The sequence below is a fragment of the Camelina sativa genome, chromosome 5 (assembly GCF_030686135.1).
Source record: "Camelina sativa cultivar CO46 ecotype springtype chromosome 5, ASM3068613v1".
NCBI lineage: Eukaryota > Viridiplantae > Streptophyta > Magnoliopsida > Brassicales > Brassicaceae > Camelina > Camelina sativa.
The window spans coordinates 41,484,259-41,497,228 of NC_141884.1; the positions used below are offsets into that span (position 1 = coordinate 41,484,259).

A 12,970-nucleotide genomic window follows, 5' to 3' on the forward strand; every position below is an offset into this window, starting at 1 on the left:
TAATAATTCAAAAACATTCTCTTTGTTTACTTCAATGAGGTTTCTGGTTAGGGTGGGAAAGAAATGTAGAAATTTTTGTACAAGTTCTTCAATACAAGATGTTGTTTCACGGAATCAATCAACTCTTATTCAATTTCTCTCTTTTAAAAATTGAAATTTCATTTGGGATTCAGGTAATTAGCTCACTATTTCCATTAGCTTTTGCTTCCCTTTTACAGTTACGTTCTTCAATACAAAAATGGTTCTAAAAGGCTTTATAGACAAGACTCAATGATCGTTAGTTGGTGTACGGAATTTGGTTATGGTAGATGGGAAGGATTAATTCAATGTCTTCAAAGGCGGTAAATCTTCAATACTTGTTCTATTGGTCTCCGGCAAAGAGGACATGCCTTCACGTGCGAGGAGCATGTTAAGCAGCAGCACACGTGACCACACCTACAAGTGCAAACCAAACAAAAGAATAGTCAAAAGCTATGTAGTCTGATCAGTGAGAGGGCTCATGAGTTTCGAAAGAGAAACAATATTCTTACTTAACAAAAGCCGCATCATTCTTGTGCTCAAGGCAGATCACACAGAGATCTGGTACATCGCCATCTCTGCTTGTACTACTATCTGAGTTGTTCTCATGCTGAGTTCCCAATTCTGGTGAGACATTTTTGTAAGCAGAGAAATTTTAAGCGTATGCATAGAAAAATAGGATTCTCATGTTACTGCAAACTCTAATGGATACTACCTACCTCTAGTTACTAGTTCGGCTCTCTTAGCAGCTGCTGCATCAGCAACTCTGCAACAAATAGCTTCACAGTTAGTTTGGAATGACCAATTAATTATGTGCGCAAGAATATGGGTTTGGTTAATATGCGACGCACCTAATCCGTAACAATCGCTCCCGCCTTCTCTCTAGAATATACTGAATCACAGGCTTTGAAATCAGAATCACACCAACAACAGTTAAACCTATGGAGGCATATTTGAACCTCCTGCCAAAAAGATGTTTTAGAACTTTTATAATCTCAGATTTTTAGGAAAGGAATAGGCATACTGAGAAGAGAAACAACCTTGACCACATTACCAATGAAGAGGTGATCTTATCGAGCGGTACACGTGAGACAAAGAAAGGTCCTTTCTCGGGTTTTTGAATCGTGAAAACCCCCATACTGTCCTTAACAGCCTGTTTAACATGGTAATTAAGTAACAACAACAATGACATTGTAAAACGTATTATTTTTGGTGTATAAGAAGAAGATTTTGGACCACAGGCAGATAAGAAGACATACCTCACCAACAACTGTAACCCATGTACCAATTGGGAGGACATGCTCAGTGTGTTTTACTCCAAGCATCTGTAGACAATGATGCAGTATTGTATTAGCGTTGACAAAACAGGAAACGAAAAGCAAATCGAAGTAAAACTGGAAACAAAGGAAGACCTTGAGGCCTTTGAGGCAATCGGATGACGGCTTTGACTCTTCAAATACTTCACTTCCGACCCTCAATGCAATGCTCATTATTTTGTTAGCTTCAGCAACATTCACACGACCTGTCCCATCTTCCTAGAATACAGATTGTAGACAAATTGACTTAAAAAAAGGAATACATTCCAAACAGGACAAGTCGAGTTCAATACAGTTGAAACTGAAATCCAACAGACAGGATTACCAGGTACCAAGGGACTTCTTTAGTGATTGGAACCATCCAGTTACTATCTTGAACCCATGAAAACCACCAATTACGTTTCAAGAAAACTTGTTGTGCCTAAAGTTAAAGATACATACATACACAAAATCCAAAATCACACTGAAAACTGAGAGAGAGAAAGGGTATCTAACTTCTAGTGTCTATGAAAAATCCATAAGACGTACCGTTTTCTTGACAAAAACAGAGAGGGTATCACTAAGCTCACACTTGATAGGTGTCTGAGAGCCAACGATCCCTGATACTGATACGATCTTGCTCTCTAATGCTAGCAATTGCTCTGAAGAAGAAGGATTCCACAGACTTAAATCAAACAAAAAAAAGACCCATCATAACTGAATCAATGGCGGAAGAAGGAACATACCCAAATCCTTGATCTGGTGAACCCTAGTGGCTGGATTGAGCATCTCAAAATCACTGTCACAGGAAAGATTGATGAAATTTATTATACACATTCTCTCACTCAAACAAGTAAACCAAAAAGGGGAAAAAAGCCCTAACCTGTCTGTGAGCTTACTGAGAATATAAAGAGCGGTGCCGCTTAGGCATATCAATCCACCTAAATAAAACTCTATCATCTTCTTCTTCCACTGATTCCTTCACGAGAAAATCAAATCTTCTTCTTCCGAGAAACAAAACGGACTTTGCTTGTTTTGCCGATAAAGCAGATATCGAAGCACAGATACCAAAAAAAAAAAGGGAAAGAGTCCGTTGCTGCTTCCTCGCGGGACTCAAATCAAATCCTCCGTCGCGTCGCCTCCCTTAAACCCTCTCTCAAAAAAAAAAATTTTTTTTTTTCTTGCCCTCAACTATTTCTTAAAAATAGCAAAATACATCCAATATTATCTCCTTCCTAAAAGAAAAACCCAAATCTTTTTTTTTTTTTGGACAAACAACAAAACCCAAATCTAGTAAAAAAAATGTTGTAAATTCAAACCTCTCTCTCTACTAAAGGGACAAGTCCACAAAAAGTCAAAAACGTTCCTCCTCTCTACTAATTATATATTTATATCGACATGGATGGATGTTAACATTGTGTGGCATTGGCTGCTCATGGATTTAGGATTATTACTGTTGTCATAACTCAGAACTAGTGCCTGCTTCACTACTGATCATCTCATCAAGCTCTGCTTTTCTTCTTTTTCTTTCTTCCCCCATTTGGTTATTTTACACACCTGCATCCATTGGAACCAGTGTATTAAACCTGATCTTTAAAGCTATACGATTCTCGAATCTATAATTAAGACTTTTACGAGGAACACTTTCCAACTTTTCCAGCAATCGGCACAACACTTTATACCTACTGACTTTAGTATCCTGTAATGAACCTAACGACCATCTTCCAACTTTTTTGTTTGTTTGTTGTGTCAAGCCATTGTTTTATTACTGCAAGTGATCAAGAAGAACAAAAAGCAACTAACAAACTCAATTGAAACCAGTTAAATGAGCAAGTATTATATGGAAAGTAGAACCCTATATATGATCCATGTTTTCGTCGTTTGAAAACATATATAGCGCCATTGTTGGTCATAGAAACAACAGAGGGGTCAATGTTATTGTTTTCGATTTGTTTTAAACTTCACCAAACTAATTGGCCAGTCAATAATTAATTTTACAACAAAAATTCAGAGAGTGTACCAAGATAATCTAAACCTAAAACCAACCGAATCAGTATTAAGCTTAGTAGGTACTAGGTATAGAGTGTATGCTAGAAGATCTTCTCACGATCCACATCATCGATCATCCGGGCAACTAGTGAGCTCCACATGTCATAGGAGAATCTAGTTGACTGACATCTCCTCCCGTGGTTTTTGCATAAAATTCCCCGCCAAGAGACCTAATTCCACGTGGACAAAACGCCACCACCATTGGACTAGATCACACTGCCGTCACTGTTGTCCTCCTCTTCACCATTCTCTTCTTCGTCTGAAGACGAAAGCGGAATGAGCCAGCAGGTTCCGTGCAAGTGACCGTTCACGCACACGAAAAACTCTAACCCACCTTCCCGTGATCCCAGCCTCCGCGCTGCGCTCTTCGGTACTAGACGCGCCGCCGTCATGCTCCACACGCGCCCTCCGCAATACGGACACCTAACCTTCTCCTCCAGCGCCGCTTGTCTTCTCACGAGGCACTCCCTCGTCTTTGACCTCATAAATTCCCGAAACACCCCTCTGAAAACCCCCAAGTGCTCGTCTCCACCCACCGCGTGATGCTCGCAGGGATCGCTTATGTATAATAGATCACGCCGGCAATTCTTCGGAAGGAAGAATCTGCCGGAGGTCTTGGAGAATCTGGACTCGCATGCGAAGTGACCCAGCGACGGTTGACTCAGATTGAAATACCGAGTCGACTCGCCACCGCCGCAGAAGAACATGAGCTTCGCTAACGCGTGCCAACCGCCGTCGATTCGCCAGCTGGGATCTGCGCCGGACAATGCCGCCACCATCCCCGGAGCACGGTTCACGCAGAGCCGCCGCCATAGAATTCGTCTGGCGATTGCGCAAAACCTGCGGCTGAGTGAGGCGATTGCGCATAGCGTGTGGATGTTCCAGCTGATGGACTCGAAGACGAGAACCAAGACTCGCTCGTTCTCTATACCTGACTCACCCGAGCTGAGCAATCGACTCGGTTGGTTAAATCTCAACCGTCTATTGGTGTTCATCTGGACGACGGAGAATCTTGCCTCTAGAAAGCATTGAGTGTTTTTTCGCGGTCTACCACGCGCGTCGTGTTCTCACTCATTTATATCCGGTGGCCCGGTGCTCGAGAATGACACACGTGGCTTTGTGCCAGAATAAGAGATCCATGGCGCTCCCAGCCACTAAATTCGTGTCGAAATCTGATTGGTTAGTGGGACGCGTGTCCATTGGTGATTGCGTATACGTCGCAACAGAGAATCGATATATAAAATTGACGTCTCTCGGTTTTGTGTCAAAGGTTTAAAAAAATAAGAGATGAAGGGGCCACGTGTCGAGACGAATACGAGAATCCGAAACGTCCTTTTCTGAAACCAAAAGAAATCTTACAAGAACACGTGTCTCCAGACCGCAGTTTATTTGTTGTTGAGAAACGTGGCAGTTCTCCGAAGTAATCTTCTAAACTAAGAAGAGACACAATCTGAATCATACAACAAAGTAGTCGCATGAAAGCAAGAGCCCCCCACAAGGAAATTAGTTTGTTTGAAAATGGTCAAAGTCGTTGTCGAGTTTCCCATATATTGTTCTTTTTTTCCAGTGAAATTAAAATTAGCACGCGACAACTTATGAAGTTGAGCCATTAATGGGCTACAAATGGGCCTTATGAAGCCTATATATGCTTCTCTTCCACAAATAGAGTGGGCTTAGAAGAGTGGTTGGATCACGTGGAATCGTGGATACTCACTCTCTGGTAGACGTACGAACCAGCCAGATTCGCTCTTTTAACTTTTGAAGTCTAGCAGAAAAAGGAAATAAAGTTAACATACGCGTGAATGGCGCACGTTAGACAACGCCTATGGAAAACTTGCAAACCCTACACCGACCGAACGATTAACAAAACATAATATTTTTTTACTCGTGCCAATCAAACCAGCTTCTTTTTTTTTTGTTTTTGTTGATGGGGTGATTATTTCGTGTGTGAATGTATCTCTTCCACAAAAGCGATATAATCCCAATCAATCTTCTCATCTCTCTCTCTCTTTCGCTCGTCTCAATTAGGGTTTACGATACCAATTAGGATCGATTGGGTTGGGGATTTTTTCTCAATGCCTGCGAATCCTCTAGCGGAATCTGTTACCGAGAAGAACCCTCCTAGGAACTGTCGAGCTGCTAATTTTCGCCTGCGATTCTGGCTTAACTTCGAGAGTTAGAGCGAATCCTTCACCTCTCTTTTTTTAGTTTTCTTTCTAATTTGATATTCGTTGGTTTTTCTGAAATCCGATGGCTCCGAGCCGCAAGAGAGGCGGTGGTAAAGCTGCGGCCGCTGCATCTGCTCGCCGGGAGTGGAAGGTTGGCGATCTCGTGCTTGCCAAAGTCAAAGGTTTTCCTGCTTGGCCTGCCGCGGTATGTGCATCTCTGCCCCTTTTGCATTTTCTCTTCTTCCTTCTTTGTTTGTAAATTTGGGCTCTGCTAGAATTAATTGCTCATTGGTTTCATCATATGGCTGTAGAAATCGCTGTTAATTTAGGGTTTGAAGTTGCATGTCTCGCCCTTTTCTCCTGTGAAAGACCTTTTCTAGGTTAATGTTTATGTCAGATTTTAGCGATTGCCTAAGCGATATGGATATTTTTGAGGACGATGGTTGGCTAGTTTTTTAGCAGATTACAGGAACACCCGTTTTCAATTATTGTACTTGTTAGTAGATGCCACCGATTTCGTACTCTCTTTTAGCAAGTTTAATGTTATAAATCTTACATCTTGTTAAGCTCTTGTTAAATGTTGTTATATGATTTGATTCTTGCGAGTGATAATCCCATTTGCCACTTTCCAGTCATGTTCGAGTTTATTGTTTTTGATCACTGCTGCTTATTTGTGGAATTAATTTCAGGTTAGCGAACCGGAAAAATGGGGATACTCAGCCGACTGGAAGAAAGTATTGGTTCACTTTTTTGGCACACAACAGATGTAAGTTTTCAAGCCTTGACTATCACCCTCGTATACATATGTTGTTTGCTTTCTGGTTATACTTACCTTATTTGGCAAATGCTAGCATTTTCAATCCGAGTTCCTATTGTCGTTCTACATTTAATTTTTCGTCTCCACTTGAGTAGTTTAGTTTATTTTGTTAGGTTCTCATTTGAGGTGATGAACTTTTGTTTTTGTCTCACTAGATTAGGATGTAGAAGCTGGTACCTTGGTTATGGCTATAAAATTTTAACTTGTTCGGGCATGACAAATTTGATGTGATGAATGTTCTCTAAAAGACAATACTAAACTCTAATTTTACTTGGTTTAGAATCAGAATCATTCCTGGTGTGGACTTCTGGGTTCACTTGAGTAAATGATACTTGATTGGATTTTCTACTTTCCAGATAGTTGGCAACAGTGCTTCTTGTTTTTCATATATTTAGCAATTTTTGGTTGAGTTTTCACATCTATTGGATGGTGACTTTTTTTTTTTTTTTTTTTATTATTATCATTTGCCCTGCTTAAAGCCTTTTGTTTAGTTTGTGTGATGAATTCTCTGAAAAGTGAAAATTGTTTTGATCATTTACTTGCAGATTAGCATCGACATTTAGTGAATGTTCTTTTTTTTGCATCTTCCATTCTGACGGTTAAGTGCATACTAATTATTATGAAGAAAGCATTTTAGCACAGCTGCCTGTTTTTCAAATATAATTGATTAAGTGAACCAATCCAAGGTTGTAATCTGTGCCTATTTTCTCTTCCTTCTAGATCACTTAAATGTTATTTATGCCAGCGTATGCAGTTAGTAATACTTTTTGGTGTATGCGCAGAGCTTTCTGCAATCCTGCTGATGTTGAATCATTTACTGAGGAGAAGAAGCAATCGCTTTTGACAAAACGGCATGCCAAAGGTTCCGATTTTGTCCGTGCCGTTAAGGAGATCACAGAGAGTTTTGAGAAGCTGAAGCATCAAGACCAAGCTAGCGATCCTAAATCTGCTGAAGAATCAACTGTTGGAAGTTCTGAGAACACTGTACAGCTGCCTCAGACCTGTGAAAACCTAATTGATAAGTCAAATTCTAGTCATGATAGAGATGAATTGACTATTCTCAGTGAGGATGCTTCAGCTGCTGAACAAATGCTAGCCCTGCGTCATAACACTCTAGCCCATAATGGAACCTGTGATAGTGCAGCAGCTAAAGATTTATGTGAGATAGCTACATATTCTTCAAGGAGAAGAAATGAAAGGGTGCGGGCTCCAAAGTTTGCTCCGCAGAATATAACATTACCCGTTCAGCACCCTAAAATCTCATCTAGGTTGGAAGTGGACAGACTAGAAAGGTCCATGCTTCAATGCAGTGATGGTGGCCAGAGTGTCGATGCTATAGATGACAGAGCTATAAGAAGGAGAAAGAGGATCCGAAGGTCAGGTCATTCTGAATCAGATGATGTGGTTTCACCAGCTCTAAATTTGCACGGATCTGATGAGGAGAACACATCTGAAATTGCTACAGTTGAATCTGACAATAATAGTAGGAATGAAGGCAGTGGTGTGGATTCTGGTTCCAAAGTCGATCTTTCTGATGCTGTTGGTGAGGGTTGTAACGGAGGTCATGAGCTCAACCAAGGGCTTGATTTCCAAATTAGCACCATCGTTAAGAGGAAGAAGAGGAAGCCCACCAGAAAACGTGAAACTAGTGACGTTATTGACCCTCCTGCAAAAATTGGAGCAGAAGGTCTTGGGGCCAATGCTTGTGATAGCAGCCAAAGATCTCAAAATTCCCATGAACGGCTGGTTGAGAGGCCCTGTGAAGATAATGGTGATGAACATTTGCCTCTGGTAAAGCGAGCCAGAGTCCGAATGAGTAGAGCTTTTTATGCTGATGAAAAGGTCAATGCCTCTTCAAGGTTTGAAGAGAGATCATCAAACAACACTTTAATAAGTGCTGCCATGCAGACAAACCCTTCGGTGAATCATGAAAATGATGTTGTTTCTGGTCATGACACTTCTGCATCCGAAGAATTTAACAGCGCTGAGTTGTCTGCTAAGCTCCCAGGTGTTATGGTCGATGTAGTGCCTTCTCATATAGAGAAACCTTCTGACATAATGTCTCCGTCTAGGGCTGGTGTTTTGACTGTAGGATATAGAAAAACTGATGTGAAGTTCCATGAGAACGAGTTTACCATGACACTAGATGATGAAGTAACTCGAGCACATTCTAATCAACTTAACAGTTTAGCAGAAGGAAAAGCTCATGTTGCTGATGTTGTCCAGGGAAGTTATGAGGAATCACAAACCGGGAACTGTCTTAATAGTGAGACCGATCCTATTGACTTGCAATGCTTACGTCAAAGTGAGAAGCACGAAACCCCTTTGAATCCTGATATCGTTGATTCATCTGCAACTGAGTCGCCTGGTCTGTGCTCGAGTTTAGATATGACAACAACAGGGGCACCTGCTCAATCTCCCCACCAACATCAAAGCCAGGAGTATGATTCTCTTGACCATACATTGGTCATTGTTGGAGATTCTCTTAATGATAAATGTGAGAAAATTGATTACTGTATGACCCAAGTTGTTAAGTCCCAAGCTGTAGAACCTCCTCCGTTGTTCTGTTCAGTGGTCAATAATCCGGAGGCGGAAAACACTCAGGAGACTGAGAACATGCAGGAGACTGAAAACACTCAGGAGACTGAGAACATGCAGGAGACTGAAAACACTCTACTGAAGGAAAACCGAGGAAGTCCGGATAAAGACCTCGATAGTGAGAAACAAGCTCACAAAATACAGAATCCAGCCCTCTCTGCTACTGAAAGTGAAATGATTGTTGAAGAAGTGGAACCTCAGTATGAAACTGTGTATAGTCACTGTGACGAGGCTTTGGAAAACAGAGAGCTGGAAAGGAGGTGAGTCTACTGATTTTTTCTCTACTCCTATACTAACGTCTGATACTATGTTGTTTCTCTTATTGCTTTTCCTCATTAGAATAACTTTTGAAATTACTAAGGTGTTCAATTTCTAAACACATTTGAATATTTTATGTATGGAGTTCTCATAGTTTGATTGATGTAGAATGACTAGGAATCTAACTATTTTAAATTTTGACATAAGAATCTATTTCTTTCTTTGCACAAAAAAGAAAGAATCTATTTCCATATAATTCCTTTCTTTCTTTGGACTTTGCATTTTCCTTTTAAAGATTCCCAGTTCCACTTCTTATTTAATTTTCTCTTGCTTTAAATCTATCTTGAGGATAGGCATATTGAGTTTAAGCAAACATCAATTAGATTAAGTTTCTTTGCACACTATATTGATCTAGTTTTTCAGTTCACAGAACTGGTTGACTAACAATATGTTATGTTCGTGTGCATTGGCAGTTGTGAGGTTGATGAGCAGAAGGAGAAGATGCAAGCCACCAATTCTATATCAGTATCTGAGAACCTTTCACGTGAAAGATTGAGTTCATCTCCTGCTAATGTTGCAGATTCTTCTGCAAGCGGTATTCCGCATTGCAACTCAGCTTGCCGTAATTCTACCGCCGAAAGTGCAAGTGCTATGGAGGACAACTCTGATCATAGGACCAATGCTCAGTCTGGTGAGAAGAAATCATTGAATGATGACACTGTCAAAGAAGAAACCAAAGTTGAAACAGGTGCAACTCAGGTGAAGAAAGTTATTAATTCTGATGTGCAATGCACTATTGATTCCTTTGAGACCGCACTTGGCTCGTTGGTGAGGACAAAGGAGACCATTGGCCGAGCAACTCGCTTGGCTATGGAATTGGCGAAATTTGGTGTTTCGACAAAGGTATGTGACGTTCTCCCTGCTTGTGCTCTTCTTATCTGTTTGTTGATGCCACATGTTATGTAGAAGTGGAATTCAATTGAAGACAACTTTCTTCATATAGATTGTTAAATATAGTACCTGGATCTGTCCCTTAAGTAAAAACCTATTTGCATTATCCAGATAGTTAATTGCTTCAATCAAACTGAGACCATATTAATCTAACCAATTCTATGTATTACAACGAATTAAAGAAACCCCTTATCTATATTGTTTTGTGTGCTGATTTTAGGATGCTGTAGGCATCCAGCCACTCTTGCCAAGCATAGGACTAAGGAAAGCCTTATTATCGTATCTACCTTTTTAGTGAGAAAAGGAACTTGTTTGCACTGTCTTTTCGTGCGATTTATAAAACACTAGATTTTGCAGACTTTTGCCTTATCTTGTTAATGAGGCTCTAAGAATCTCTATGTCTTGAATTAGGCAATGGAAATTCTGGCTCATACTTTGGAAAGCGAGTCAAATTTACAAAGGAGGGTGGACTTATTTTTCCTTGTGGATTCTATTGCTCAGTGCTCCAAAGGTCTGAATGGTGAGTAACGTATGTAATGTTTTTGCTTAGTTGCATCATTGAGGTTCGCACTTCTCACTGGTGAGTTAACTTTGTGAATACTACCTTTCTATTCAGGTGACGCTGGTGGTGTTTATCTTTCATCCATCCAAGCTATGCTGCCTCGCCTATTGGCTGCTGCTGTCCCAGCTGGAGCTACCACACAAGAAAACCGGAAGTTGTGCTTGAAGGTATGCTATAATTTTACTTAGATCTTCTTTTTGGTATATTAAATCTCACCCTTTCTGCCCCTATATAGGTTTTAAGAGTTTGGCTCGAAAGACGGATCCTTCCTGAATCTATAGTTCGTCACCATATAAGAGAACTTGATTCACTTAATAACGTTCCTGTGTGCCTCTATTCTCGGCGCTCCGCTCGAACAGAAAGGGCGCTAGATGACCCTGTTAGAGATATGGAGGGTATGCTGGTGGATGAATATGGAAGGTGAGAGTTGAGTCTATTCAGTCTTGGGATCTTGATCTCTTTATCTCTAGCGTCATAATTTATCTTTGTGTTTCAGTAATTCAACTCTCCAGCTTCATGGATTCTGTATGCCTGCAATGCTTAAGGATGAAGACGAAGGAAGTGACTCGGATGGGGGCGATTTTGAGGCTGTCACCCCTGAACATGAGTCCAGAAGCCTTGAAGAACATGTTACACCCTCCATTACTGAAAGACATACCCGTATACTGGAAGATGTTGACGGCGAGCTTGAAATGGAAGACGTGGCTCCACCTTGGGAAGCTGGAAGCAGTGCGTTCACAGATCAAGCTGATAATACAGAGTCTGGAAATTGCCAGCCTGTCTCTGGCACTTCACATCAGAATGTTACCTCGCCATCTAGACCAGCTCCTCCTTTGCAGAATGCTCAGTGTGCAATGTCTGATTCCTACTCAAATGGCTTTGACTGCCGCAGAAATCCCAGCATGCATGTGCGTCCTTTTTCATCTTTTAGAATCTTTTGCGGTAAACATATCCATGATTGAGACATGATTTACCAATTTCATTGTCTTGTAAATATCCCAGGGAAATTATCAGGCCGGTCCTCCAAGGATGAATCCACCAATGCATTACGGAAGTCCTGAATCATCTTATAGTTCCCGCTCTTTGTCACGTGGGGAGGGTTCTAACTTCCAGCATAGGCCTTATCCATCTTCTCATCCCCCACCTCCACCATCACATCATTACTCATATATGGAGCCAGATCACCATATGAAGTCGCGGAGAGAAGGTCCATCATACCCTCACAGATCTCATTACACACCGGAATTTGACGAAAGGAATTACCATGATAGCCATGAGAGAATGAGGCCTGCACCTTCTGAGAATCGAGACAATTGGAGATATCATCCGCCCTCTTCCCATGGTGGGAGTCCTTTTACCTTCTTTTTTTTTTCTTTTTCTTATGCATGCATAAGCAAATATGAACAAATATCAGCGCACACACAAGCCCTTGCTCATGCATGCTAATAGGCGTGGATGGTTTTTCATATTGCAGGCCCACGATATCATGACAGATACAAAGGCCCTTATCAGTCAAACTCATACAGTGGCCATCACCGTGACTCTGAAAGGTTTCAGAACAGTAGGTGGAGCCATTCTCCGCGTGCATATAACAATAGACATTATTTTCACTACAAGCCGCATTCGGAAGGTCCAGTTCCAGTAGGAATGAGAGGTAATATGGAAACTCATGTTTGTTCAGTGGACTAATTCTTTACTCTCCCACAAACTGAATCAGCCATTTCGGAAACTGGAATTGTGTCCTAGGTCTAGGAAATCTGATCCTTGTTAGTTCTTGTCCTAGAGTAAACAAATCATTTCCTATGGCTGGTTCTTAACTTGAATGTAAAAATAAAATAAAAGAAGAAGATAAAGTTAAGAGTGTGTTTGTGGATTTGCAGATCAAGGCACGTGGCATCAAAGGTGAATATGGAGAAAACAGAAACCGCTGTGTGGTCCAAGTCATGGAAGAGATAGAGAGCAACAAATTTAGGTGTGGGTGGAATACTTGGCCTGTTGGCCACACTTGGAGAGAGAAGATGTTAATATACAAAAACCAGTAGTGTACATATGTGACCAAAACAGCATGAGGGATGCAAAAAAAAAAAAACAGTCGTGAAAAAGATGGTAAAAGCCATTTGCTGTAGAGATTTGAGAAAGAAAAAAAGAAGAGTTAGTAAGTACCCGGACACTGATTTAGGCATTAAATTTTGTAAACATAACTTCTTTTTAGTGGGTAATAACATTAGTATGCGTTTATGAGGGATTTCTCCAC

General features: G+C 40.9%; 3 protein-coding genes across 7 annotated transcripts; 1 reads left to right on the forward strand and 2 right to left on the reverse strand.

Moving 5' to 3' along the window:
* Positions 1–104: 104 nt before the first annotated feature.
* Positions 105–3,523, reverse strand: LOC104788641 (E3 ubiquitin-protein ligase SPL1). 4 transcript variants are annotated; one of them, XM_010514404.3, is made up of 13 exons: positions 2,996–3,087; positions 2,633–2,870; positions 2,197–2,548; positions 2,060–2,112; positions 1,863–1,975; positions 1,660–1,755; positions 1,431–1,553; positions 1,278–1,343; positions 1,059–1,171; positions 870–980; positions 738–784; positions 531–642; positions 105–435 (listed from the first exon to the last, which is right to left on the reverse strand). In XM_010514404.3, the coding sequence occupies exons 3-13, from the start codon at positions 2,271–2,273 to the stop codon at positions 333–335; spliced, it is 1,014 nt and encodes a 337-aa protein (XP_010512706.1). In that variant the 5' UTR covers positions 2,274–2,548; positions 2,633–2,870; positions 2,996–3,087; the 3' UTR covers positions 105–332. The 4 variants fall into 4 exon arrangements, 3 of the variants coding, with proteins under 3 accessions (XP_010512706.1, XP_087308655.1, XP_087308654.1); XR_015558413.1 differs by having other exon boundaries at positions 1,073–1,171; positions 2,197–2,870; XM_087452529.1 differs by lacking the exon at positions 2,996–3,087 and adding an exon at positions 3,387–3,523 and having other exon boundaries at positions 2,197–2,870.
* On the reverse strand, positions 2,853–4,357 carry LOC104788640 (EID1-like F-box protein 3). Its single transcript, XM_087452530.1, has 2 exons — positions 3,360–4,357; positions 2,853–3,081 (listed from the first exon to the last, which is right to left on the reverse strand). The coding sequence occupies exon 1, from the start codon at positions 4,355–4,357 to the stop codon at positions 3,569–3,571; it is 789 nt and encodes a 262-aa protein (XP_087308656.1). The 3' UTR covers positions 2,853–3,081; positions 3,360–3,568.
* A 765-nt stretch (positions 4,358–5,122) lies between these two features.
* LOC104788643 (protein HUA2-LIKE 3) lies at positions 5,123–12,957 on the forward strand. Of its 2 annotated transcripts, none has more exons than XM_010514412.3 (11): positions 5,123–5,735; positions 6,220–6,296; positions 7,130–9,205; positions 9,677–10,106; positions 10,566–10,674; positions 10,771–10,883; positions 10,952–11,136; positions 11,213–11,624; positions 11,719–12,058; positions 12,191–12,370; positions 12,597–12,957. In XM_010514412.3, exons 1-11 carry the CDS (start codon positions 5,613–5,615, stop codon positions 12,620–12,622), a joined length of 4,071 nt encoding a protein of 1,356 aa, XP_010512714.2. In that variant the 5' UTR covers positions 5,123–5,612; the 3' UTR covers positions 12,623–12,957. The 2 variants fall into 2 exon arrangements, with proteins under 2 accessions (XP_010512714.2, XP_087308652.1); XM_087452526.1 differs by having other exon boundaries at positions 5,340–5,735; positions 6,893–9,205.
* The last annotated feature ends 13 nt before the right edge of the window (positions 12,958–12,970 follow it).